General features: G+C 40.3%; 1 protein-coding gene across 4 annotated transcripts in view; it reads left to right on the forward strand.

The window, feature by feature from the left end:
- Positions 1-12146, forward strand: part of LOC132863255 (cAMP-specific 3',5'-cyclic phosphodiesterase 4D-like) — a 156482-nt gene that overhangs the window by 66770 nt on the left and 77566 nt on the right. The window contains exon 1 of one of the 4 annotated variants that reach the window (XM_060895969.1): positions 8335-8814. The exons of 2 other annotated variants lie outside the window; for them this stretch is intronic. In XM_060895969.1, coding sequence (XP_060751952.1) covers positions 8531-8814 — 284 coding nt within the window. In that variant the 5' untranslated portion in view covers positions 8335-8530. Of the gene's footprint in view, positions 1-8334; positions 8815-12146 lie in introns of those variants that run through there. One more of the 4 variants, XM_060895971.1, reaches the window with a different exon arrangement.

Below are 12146 nucleotides of genomic sequence, written 5' to 3' on the forward strand. Positions count from 1 at the left end.
TGCATGTTCTACCACAGGCTTTGGGGGTTTCCTGTGGGTTTCCTCTCCTCCCGCTGTCCAAAGGCATGCAATGAAGGCTGATTGTCATCTATACATCGTCTGTGGTGTGTGAATGCGTCTGTATATGGGGATGTGGTAGCCTAGCGGTTAAGGTGGTTAAGGTGCTGGACTACCAATCGGAAGGTTGTGAGTTTGATTCCCATGTCCGCTAGGTTGCCACTGCTGGGCCCCTGAGCAAGGCTCTTATAACCCTCAATTGCTCAGTTGTATAAAAATCAGATACAAATGTAAGTCACTCTGGATAAAGGCGTCTGCTAAATGCTGTAAATGTATGTGTGTGTTAGTGATTGTGCCTTGTGATGAGCTGGCACCATGTTTAGGACGTCCTTCACCTTCTGCTCCGAGTCCCTTGGGATTGGCTTCAGGTTCCCTGAGAACCTGTGTAGGATAAGCAGTAGATGGATGGTGTCCCTTTTTTTTTTGCCCATTTTCATTTCATTTTTTTTGCAACGTGTATCCTTGAATGAACGCCTGAAAACGGATGTAAACAGCTTAGCACAAAGCCTAATCTTTGTAATTGGTCTATTCTGTTTAATTCCCTTTTATCCAATAGCTTTATTATATTAAGCTTCCTGCAGACAAATCTGATCTGTAACACCCTAGATGGCAAAGCCTACCTTTCTATTACATCTCTCTTGACAAGCAAAATTTCACCAAGCTCCCAATGCTTCATTTCTATTTCCATCTCCAAGGACGTGCTTGTGTAACAAACAAGTGTCTACGTTACTTGGAAACCTTTCTTGCCTTATCTGAACACCAGACCATGTTATTAATGTAAAAAAAAAAAAGACTGATCGATGACGGGTAGCGACAGATCACAGCCAGTGCATTGCACTCTGCACGTGTTCTATATCTAAATAATAATAAAGGCAGATAATGACGAGACGATGACGTGATCACGAGGCACGCTTATTAAAATTCAATTCAATTTACGGACCTTTCTACTCAACATTTACCGCAACGTTGTCGCGAATCTCCAGAAAGAAACCTGCTTTGTTAAGGCGCAGTCTAATCGCACACTCTGCGCATAACCGAGCCACAAAGCCTACTTGCAGAATAGCACTTAATAATTATGAACAAACTGCCAAGGCTTTTATGTCTTCTGTGATTCAATCAGTCTCTCTTCAAATAAAACGATGCCCTGCTTTCCATTGCACAGCAATTTCTGGAATCTGGGGTGTGAGTCATCTACATCAGTCGCTCTTTACTGAGAAGGAGACTTGGTCACAAGCTCAAACAGTGTTGATTGATGTGCACAGTTTATCTATCTATCTATCTATCTATCTATCTATCTATCTATCTATCTATCTATCTATCTATCTGCTTTGTCTAATGTAAACTGTAATAAATCACTAGCGAGCCAATCACTAGCTGAGCCCTCGCACTTCCATTCCTACACTCAGATGAAACACCACCCACATCATCACCCACACCACCCACCAACTGAGCAACAGATACTGTAAGCGTAGCACTGACTGAGCCCTTTAAACCAGGGGTAGCAGCAGGTAACGTATGTTCCACCAGCAAATCCAGCACATGTGGACATTTCTGATGTTTTTCTGTACCCTGCTGGTCATTAACGGTACTGCAGGTTGGTTCCTTGTGTGTCAATGAGCCTCATGTTTGCACTGAGGGGGAAAAAAGCATTGCATTTTGATTGCACAGGGAAGTCCTTTTAATTATTTTATCATTCCAAATATTTCCATGTTTCTGTTCTCGAGTGAATTAATTGTACATTTCAGACACTAGGTGGAGACAAACACCTACTTTAAGGTGTTGAGGATGATTGTTTATTTTCTATTTGCAGCTTTGCAGAGTAAATCCAAATTATCTTTTCGTTATAAACCCCCATTTTAGTTTTCTTTATATGTATATATATATATATATATATATATATATATATATATATATATATATATATATATATATATACAGTATATGAAAAAAATAATGAATAATGAATCATTTCTAATGAAAAGATAACAATTTGGATTTACTTTTTGGATATATATATATATATATATATATATATATATATATATATATATATATATATATATATATATATATATATATATATAAAAAGCAGCCTCTTTCCCGTTGATCAAAACATCTTCTTTTACCTCTTTTTACTGCTCTTTCTCTCTCCCAGGATCCTTTGCAGGTTTGTCATGACATGATTCATGATTCATCTGTATGAATAGAAATGAATAGAAATGACATGCATTAATGTTCCCTCGATTGCTTGCATAAGCAAAGTCTGCTTCATTTGCAAACAACTTTGTTATTTGAAACATCAGCACTTTCAGAGTTATGAGACTTATGAGTTATTAATAATAAATGCCAGGCATTATATTTCTCCTCTGTGGAAACTCTTTCACAGATATTATTGTTTGATCATTCGTTATTGTTTCCAATATCAGGCCACTTGTCACTTGTCTTCTCATCACAATGGGAAGGAGATATTACAAATTTTCAGATAATTATTAGATATTGTTTTTAATAAGTGGGGGGGGGGGGGGCATGGTGGCTCACACCTCCAGGTTTGGGGGTTCGATTCCCGCCTCCGCCTTATGTGTGTGTGGAGTTTGCATGTTCTCCCCGTGCCTCGGGGGTTTCCTCCGGGTACTCCGGTTTCCTCCCCCGGTCCAAGACATGCATGGTAGGTTGATTGGCATCTCTGGAAAATTGTCCATAGTGTGTGATTGCGTGAGTGAATGAGAGAGTGTGTGTGCCCTGCGATGGGTTGGCACTCCGTCCAGGGTGTATCCTGCCTTGATGCCCGATGACGCCTGAGATAGGCACAGGCTCCCCGTGACCCGAGGTAGTTCAGATAAGCGGTAGAAAATGAATGAATGAATGAATGAATGAATGAATGAATGAATGAGTGTTTTTAATAAAGAAGGAAGGGTAGGCGTTGTACGTATATAGTAACATTAAGCTCTGGAGGGACTGTTAGAGAAGAAGAAGGTGGCTTTGAGCTGCTGTTGCTGCACTTAGGTTTGCGTGCAAGTCACCATCATTGAACATTTGATCACTTCAGCAGGAAGGAACTTATGTTAAAACGATAACAAATTCAGAAATTTGATGCTCAAACATTCCTGGACACACAAATCAACTTTACTATATGCAGTCACATACAGTATATAATCTTATAATATGGGTTTCCTCATGAGTCTGCTTCCTGTCAAAGGTTTCAAGAGGAATCATATTGTCTGAGTGAGTTTTTCTTATCAGCGTAGACTTGGCTTGCTCATTAGGTATAAATATAAATAATCTAATATAAATATATATTATACAACCGTGTCCGTTGTTAAAAGCGCTACACAAATAAAGCTGAATTTGCTTGAATATATCAAAAGTACCGGGGAAATTATTTTAGTCTGGTAGCCGCAGTGCTGAATTGTGGACATTTTCCTGCCAGGATTGGAACGTTTGCATTTCATCGTCTTCCTGTTCTATTTTTAACACCAGCGCGGCGGTCAGAGTGTATCACTTCTAATCCCACTAATCATCATCTACAAGACTCTAATTAACATATTTGATTTAGCTGAAACAAAACACGCTGACGTCGGCTCTCTGGAAGCATTGTATTATGTGATGACTTGTCTATATTAATATGATACGCTTGTCTTCGGGCTTTATGCTTTCTTCTTTTTTTCCCTTTATCGATGATCAGGGTTCATATTAAAGCAAGATCTTATCAAGTAAACACTTATGAGCTCTTTCTTTAAATCTATTAATTCAACTGGAAATAAAATCTTTTACTGTGGAATTGGTATAATTAGTCTTTTAAGAGGATTTATCTTCAGTAGCCCCACACACACACACACACACTCTGATTCACACACCAATGTGCCAAAGTTGCCAGTTCATCAACCAGCATGTTAACCAGCAAGGTTATTTAATGTTGCCAAATTAAAAGTAACTAATAAATATGACATTGGCATCTCTGGAAAATTGTCCGTAGTGTGTGAGTGCGTGAGTGAATGAGAGTGTGTGTGTGTGTGTGTGCCCTGCGATGGGTTGGCACTCCGTCCAGGGTGTATCCTGCCTTGATGCCTGATGACGCCTGAGATAGGCACAGGCTCCCCGTGACCCGAGGTAGTTGGGATAAGTGGTAGAAAATGAATGAATGAATAATAAATATGACGATAAAATAAAAGTGTTCCTGATTTATAGACGAACTGACAAATAAATGATTAAAACTCATCAGTCTTGTAATGGTGTCAGTGTGTTATGATGGTCCAACTCATCAAAGTCACAATAAGCTCTTAAGGCTAATCGTCATTGTCAATAGAATTCAAGGCCAAATCAAAAAGAATGCGTTGCAGTCGAGGTATTGTGTTGGTGATGTGAGCAATTTAAAGGCGGCAAGCTTTTGAAGAAGCATCAGAAATTTCATCACACGTCCAACGATATTAAAACAATAGCAATCTTTTAACGTCCCCACAAAATCAGTCTTTGAGATTTATTTATTTATTTATTTTTTCTTTATTACAATTCAATTCAGTTCACGTTTATAAGCAGCTTTATAGAAATCCTCATCTGGGTGACACCGGAGAGTGTGATTATAAATTATTTCCCTTATATTATCCCTTAGATATAGTCAAATCTATCTTTCTATCTATCTATCTATCTATCTATCTATCTATCTATCTATCTATCTATCTATCTATCTAAAATTCTATATGATCAGTGCAGTTGCATAACCAGGGGATTCGTCTATATGTCTGTCTTGGAGACTTGATTGCAAATCCTTTTGAGTCAATTGCAGTCTGAAGCGACCTTCATGGTATCTAAGTGATCCACAGTAATCTTATGTATCTCCAGGCTGTACTGTACATGGTACACGTGGCCTTATCCTCAGCAGCAGCCTCCTAGTGATGAGACACCAACCAGAAGACATCGATCTGGGTGGATAAGGCAGGTCCAGATAGCAGAAGAGGTCAGAATCGCTGGTATTTCATGATCTCTGGTATCTCATTGCAGTAGGTGATCGTAACAGAAGCACAACCTGTGTGGGTTACTCTACAAATTCATTAAATAGTATCCAATAGCATACGTGTTGCACCTCGGGATGTTTATATATCCAGGGGGTTTAAACATAAAGCAGAGTCGTGTTTAGTGGCTGGTTGCTAAGAAAGAACCCAGTGCTCTCAAACAATGCTGTCCATCTCAGGTTTGTTAAAGACCACACATACAGCACTAATGAGCTTATGAACAGTGCTGCATTTGTGCCTCAGTGCCTGGATGCTTATTCCTGAGGCACCAGCAGATGTGTGTCAGGAAATGGTGTTGTGATTTGATGGTGTTTTAAGTAGGGCTGTGGGTAACCAAGTCAATGTAAAAGTGCCACATAATGGTTTTTAAGAGCGCAGTATAGGGACTGTATGATGTGTGTGTGTGTGTGTGTGTGTGTGTGTGTGGTCAACTGTTTTATGTTAGTGATGTCTAAAAGAAGTAGTAAAATTGCATAGGCTAACGGTTATAACATGGGTCTATTCAATGCAAACACACACACACACACACACACACAATAATTCACCAAGGACCATATATCAGAGTCAAAGTCCAAAAGTTACAGCGATATTTGTGTGGACAGTTATGAGAGAGGCGATTTTCAGGGTGTAAATCACCTGTGTGTAGATCACACCTCCCAGACTGCCAGACTGTTCTTCAGCAGGAGCATCTCAGTGTTTTCAGTGTGTTTAAATAACAACCAGACCACCACTTTCATTGAACATAAACACTTTACCTGTATGAACTAAAAAATTCCTTGTTGTCACGATTGTGTACTTTGCCATGTGGATTTGTTTTGGTTCTTTGCAATTTGCTAGGGAAGCTCAGTGGTTAAGACATTGGACTACTGCCCGGAAGGTAGTGAGTTCGAATTCCTGGGCCACCAAGCTGCCACTCCTGGGCCCCTGAGCAAGGTCCTTAACACTCAATTGCTCAGCTGTATAAATGAGATAAATGTAAGATGCTTTGGCTAGGCTTCCAGTTACATCCAGTTACGTCTACTAACAATAAATGAAAGAAAAGAGGAGCGTGCTTCAGAACTCCATTCATCCCAAATCAACCAATTCCACATGGGGTCATGAGCCATAGTTTGGGAGCCTGAGGGGTAGTGTGACATACTCAGAGAAAAATCTGCCCTCTTCAGTATATGTGAGCTCACCGTGATGGCAGCCATAATGGTGAGTGAGTGAGAGAGAGAGAGAGAGAGAGAGTGTGCCTTCTCTTCCATCTAGTGAACACAGGCAATGGTGTGCGCTTGTCTCTCAGCACTACTTGGTTGCTACTAGCTGTGTTTTTGGAGAGTCTGGAACATAGAAACATGTGGTGTTAATAGCTGTGGTAGTTTCTTCTGAGGTGGCTAGTTTGGTTTCAACAGTGTCCTCGAATAGCAAATCTGTTGTCCAAACTGTATGTTTTCTCAACATGTTTACTCAATAAATAATTCAAACTTCAGCAGCAGAATACATTTAGTTTGTGTAACAAATACATACAGTTGTGGACTGGCTTCCTAAGCACTGTGCCTAAAGTAGGAGCACTAGTTACCAAAACCCAAAAGCACAAAGAAAGTAGTTAAAGGTGGAGTCTCCGTTGTTTGAAAGCCAATATTAACATTTGAAATCACCAAAACAAACACGCCCCTAACCCAAATGGGTCCCACTCCTGTATTGATAGCTCCGCCCACACATACATACATAACCAAGGCAACTAATGGAAAGAAATGTGTCATTATCATAGCTGAAGGGAAGAACAATACGATTGCAGATAAACAAACAAGCAAAAATTGGCATATATTAGTTCTGTGAAACAAAACAAAACCAACGTTACTCACCTATCGAGAAGGAAAAAGGCGCCTCGGCGTCTTAAGTAAAGTTGGCCTCATATTCACAGATTGGAGTTTCCCGAGTCAATAACTCCTGAGCTAAACGCTGTTACTACACAAAACACGGTTGTAGCTGCGTCTCTACATTACTACGATAGAAAAGAGGTGTTATTTGTGTAGTAACAGCGTTTAACTCAGGAGTTATTGACTCAGGAAACTCCAATCTGTGAATATGCACCAACTTCCCGCTCCTTCAGTTCTCTCCAGCGCTGGAAAGCTGATCCTATATTAACACGTCCTACTTCTTGCCTTATCGTAAGTCTTTCTTCGCTTTCTTTCTTTGTTTTTATCCTCCATGTCAGTGTTAAAACCGCTTTCTGCTAATGTCACACATGCGCACTGAACACTCTCTCCGCCCATTTTGACAAGACCCGCCCCTTTCTGCTCATTGGCTACACGTTTGTTTTTGTTTTTGATTTTTTTGGCGGCCCAACACAGTTTTCTGAAGCATTTCTCAAACAACGTAGACCCGACCTTTAAACATGGAAACTTAATTCAAAACCTAGGTAATTAAACACTTATCTTCTAAACAAAACATATGCTAAGCTATGCTTGTAGCAACATTTTCACCGAAGCAAACGTCTCTTCTGTAAAACATACCCTGCGTTTAGCACCATCTGCTCTTCAACGTGTCTTGCCAGATTCAGTTAGGTAATGTTTCATTGGTCCTAATCACGCAAAGGCTATCTTAATAAGTAAAGAGGCTAATTCTATTACATCTGCTATTAAAAACAATGAGTCACGAACGATGACACGAATAAACAACGGTGAGTAAATTTACCATAGTGGGACTTTGATGATCTATTACAGTCCTCTTTGCCGTGATGTGTGATTAAGGTGATGAAATTTGAAAACAAGATGTTTTCATTTTTTAGTTGAGGACTGCTTTGTGTAACACAGCTGTCCTGCGGTGTCAGTTAGCTTTGTTTGATCGCTGTTGAAATGCTATTCGCTGTGTAAATAACCTTATCTATTATGGCTTTCATTTAGCGCAACAAGCTATTGTGGACAGCAGCTCTCACCAAAATTAGTTGGCTGTTCATTCCTTTTTTCAGCAGCTCAGGTTTCTGTTTGTCCTGCTTATTTGCCGTAGGTCGGCTGGACGGATAAATAAAGACCAGCGATGAAAGTTACCTTCTCCGCTGTTGGCAAACAGCCTCCGATGTATTTACAAGTGGAAGCCTTCCACTGCTGCATGGGAGAGGCTGGTTTATTGAATAACCAGCATATTATGCCTTTGGCTTTGTTTATTGTCGGACCAGCTGACAAGTGATTTCCTCCAGCCCCCTCCTCTCTTCTCCTCTCTGATCGAAAAGCCTCCTCCTTTTGCGCTCTCCACTTGCACAGCGTGGATACTCTCACTAGCCCTTCAGTTCATTCGTTTGGCGCTGGAGCTTTTGGCTGTGTAATCCTTGAGCAGGAAAATTTCACCAGGATGCTGACAGAAGGAGGAAAAGATACAACTGCTGACTAGATAAAGTCATCGTCGGCCTTCTGATTCCTCGTTCTACTCCTGGACTGCTTTTATTTCTTGGTGGAGTGTTTTGGTTATCATCATCCAACTCTGGGATGGCTCAACCAGGAGGCAGTCAGGACACCCTGGCTGTGCCTGCGAAGCAGCTCCACCAAGGTGACCAGGCAGGACTTAATGAAGACCTAGTGCGGATACTGAGGGAAAACCTGCTTCAACAGGAGCGTCCTCGGCGGCCCCGGGAAAGGAAGTCTCCTTCTTCGATGTCTCCTCGGCTGTCCCCCACTACACTGTCGCCTCGCAACTCTCCTCGATTGTTGAGGCGCATGTTAATAAACAATAACGTCCACAAACAGCGGCGTTTCACCGTAGCCCACACATGGTAAAGTTGTTCTTTTGAAATCACAGGTTTAACCACTTGTCGGATGTCGGAGTGAGGTATTATAGTGAAAATTGAGGCTCTTAAATGGTACTGATACTTAGATCAACTTCTACACATATTCTATTTCAGTTCTTCCAGCTATATACATCTATAGATTTAGAACTTCTCAGGACGTTTTGCAAAACTTTTGTGCATCTGTCGTTGGAACATTTAGCTATGTTTGCTTAACACAATTCCATTTTCTCTGACCTGAATACATATTTCGAAAGTGAAGCTGGATTTGGGATACGAACAAAACGGAAGGTTAAATAAACATGTGACTGAAATAAATAACCGGAAGCTTAAATAAACATTTTTCTTGGTACTTTTTAATCAAATGATTTTATGTCTCTAATGTAGCTGTGCGTTGTTTTATGTAGCTCCATGGTTCGGGAGGAAGGTTGTTTTATTTCACTGCGTACTGCGTCAGCTATATACTGTATGGTTGAAAGGACAATAAAAGCTTCTTGACTTGGCTAATGAGCAGGCGAAATGTTAATATGATGCCCTAGAGTGGCTTCAAACCTGAATTTGCTCTCAAGGGTAGAGCGCGTGACTGGAAATCTGTGCTGTGCTTCTTGTGTTTGCACTTAGGAAGTTGTTGATATGTAGAGGATATCGACAGAATTTTATTTATTTATTTTTTTACATCCTTGCAAGATGGTAAGTGCTAAAGGCCACATGGTACTGAAGAGTCCTTGAAAAAAAACGTGTGTTTGACTGAACTACTTTTTATTGACTACATGCTCAGAGAAATGCTAACATCACGGACGAACACAAATTAGCGCCCTTTTTGCACGTTAGATTCACAGAGCGTGTCTGAAATGAAGCAAACACTGGTTATATGTGATTTTTTTTTTTTTAAGGCGTGATACGGTGAAGATAATAATAATACAGACATTTTCTGCTATTTTGCTGCTACTAATGCACTGCACTGTGGACAGTCAGAGAATGAAGGTGACTGCTTTAGTCAGTCTGAGTAAACAGAGCAGTAATGAGAAGCAAACAGAGCTGCAAGCTGGAGGGAGAGGGTTCACCGCTGCTGTTTGACAACCACCCCTTCGTTTCATCCGTTTTGTTCTGTCATAAAATCCACTTCCATATTATTCACGTCTCATCCCGCACAGGTAACACCCCTGACTTGCACACTCTAGGGAACAGTACTGTATATTGCGGTTAGAAGACATTTTGCACACGCACATAGATAGATATATATAGAGAGTGAGAGAGAGGGGAAAAAAAAAAGGTTTGTATGTATTTGGGTAAGACATTTGGTTGGCTTAGTGTGCATGACTCAATCCTGGATTGAGACGGACCCGACACATGGCTTGTAGTCATCGCACGAGGCATCTGGTGCTTGCAGCTTTCTGTGAAAATCCTCTCCAAAACACACTTTAATGAACCAATTCTGCCGATACGTACATCACATTTTATCCCATCAAATGCACTTTTAAGATTTTTCTGACAGACAGGATCCTAGCCTGGGGTTTGATGCTAGCACGAGTTGAGTTTGTTCACGGTTGTGACATTTGTTTGTGTAGGAAGAGCCATTGCTGTAGATCTTGGATTTTTAATAACAGCCTGTTTGAGTGCCTGTATTCATTGGCTGCCTGAAATTGGCAATAAATCATTCTGACAGGTCTTCCTGAATTGCCCAGTGCTCTCTGTGCGCTAGAATATTTGCTGATCTATTTGCGGACACGAGGATCCACGTAATCCATGTGATAGGCTTGCTACAGGGTTGCAACTCGTACGATGAAGTTTGCACAATCGGTTTAAGTGGCATTGCTGTCTAGTGGCTAAAATCTAGTGGCTCCCGAAAATCCCCAAAAATAACAACAGGTTTAATGTTTATAAAGGTTTAATATCTAACTACGACTACAGGGTTAGCCTATATGTCACGTACCTTAGTAATAGGCCTTCTCTCTGAAATGATCATGCTGTGAGCTGAGAGTGAGATCGTATTGCGTAATTATCAATCATTTGCGCAATAAGTCACCAGTGGACCTTAAAAAAATAAAGTAATAATAAAACACAGCATGAAAATAAAACTTGAGCTGCTATAGATTGAGCAGGCTACGAAAGGGAACACAGCATGCCAGGACTGGGGGGGGGGCTCATATTAGTTTTAAATGTCCATGAGAGAGTGTGAAAGGCTGTTTCTTTTTGTCGTATCACACTCCAGACCTGCTCATTTCAATATGAAAGTGGCCAGCTGCAGCTGGAGAAATATTCCATCTCCCATCTCACAGCCTGGCTGAATGGTGCCATTCCCTTCACAACGCGTTGCCTCATTCATCCACGTCTCAGGTGCTCTCTCTCAGCAGTGCGTCTCATTAGCATTCTGCATTCTCAATCTCGCTTGGGTTTGTTTGTTAGTACTCCGGCCCTCAGTGGTCATTTTTCGTTTAGCAAGAGCACGAGGATGGGGTTGCTAAGGGTGCTGGAGCTCTTCGTTATCTAACACAGGGCTAAGCATATTTTACTTTGTGTCATTTATTTATTTATTTATTTATTTATCTATCTATCTATCTATCTATCTATCTATCTATCTATCTATCTATCTATCTATCTATTTATAGGCTACAACATGAATATGCAAGTAGACCAATATATAGATGATTGTAGGTCAACAGCTAGGTTTAAGTCAGTATTTTGTACATTGGTGATATTAGATGTAAGGGTTGAAATGTAATATCTATCAGTGCCTTCATGATGAAACTTTTCTAACTCAGATTTCAGTGGAATAATAAATAAAGACTGATGTGGTGTAAATTATCGACTTGTGTGGTTCGAACCAAAAAGATATGCGTATTCATCCTCCTGGCAAACAGTCCCGAGTATCTGCCATCTGAAGCTACTTATATAATCTAATAGATGACTCTAGAATCGAGGATCTTATTTAAGAATCAAATTTACATTAGTCAGAATGTTATTCATTTATTATTATGGTGTATATTATATACACTTTAATATGATATCCGTTGGAAGTGGAAAGGTGTAGTCATCTTCCCGCTGGTTTCTGAATGATGGTGGAAAGTTTTCTTTGTTAAACAGACGTTGGTGTGGAACACACATTTGTTATTTTTAGGCCTTTTTAATAAACCCAGTGAGTTGAAGGTTCTCATGACTGGGTGTCCTTCAGTAGCTAAGTGATGCTAAGCATTCTAGTGATCTAGTCTGTATATATGACCAGACAAATATGCCATAACCATTACAACTTTGGTTCATGTAAACATTCAAGACAAATTGTGTCATGATTATAACATTGAGTATATCATGGGATGGGCTAC

Source organism: Tachysurus vachellii, chromosome 20 (assembly GCF_030014155.1).
Source record: "Tachysurus vachellii isolate PV-2020 chromosome 20, HZAU_Pvac_v1, whole genome shotgun sequence".
Taxonomy (NCBI): domain Eukaryota; kingdom Metazoa; phylum Chordata; class Actinopteri; order Siluriformes; family Bagridae; genus Tachysurus; species Tachysurus vachellii.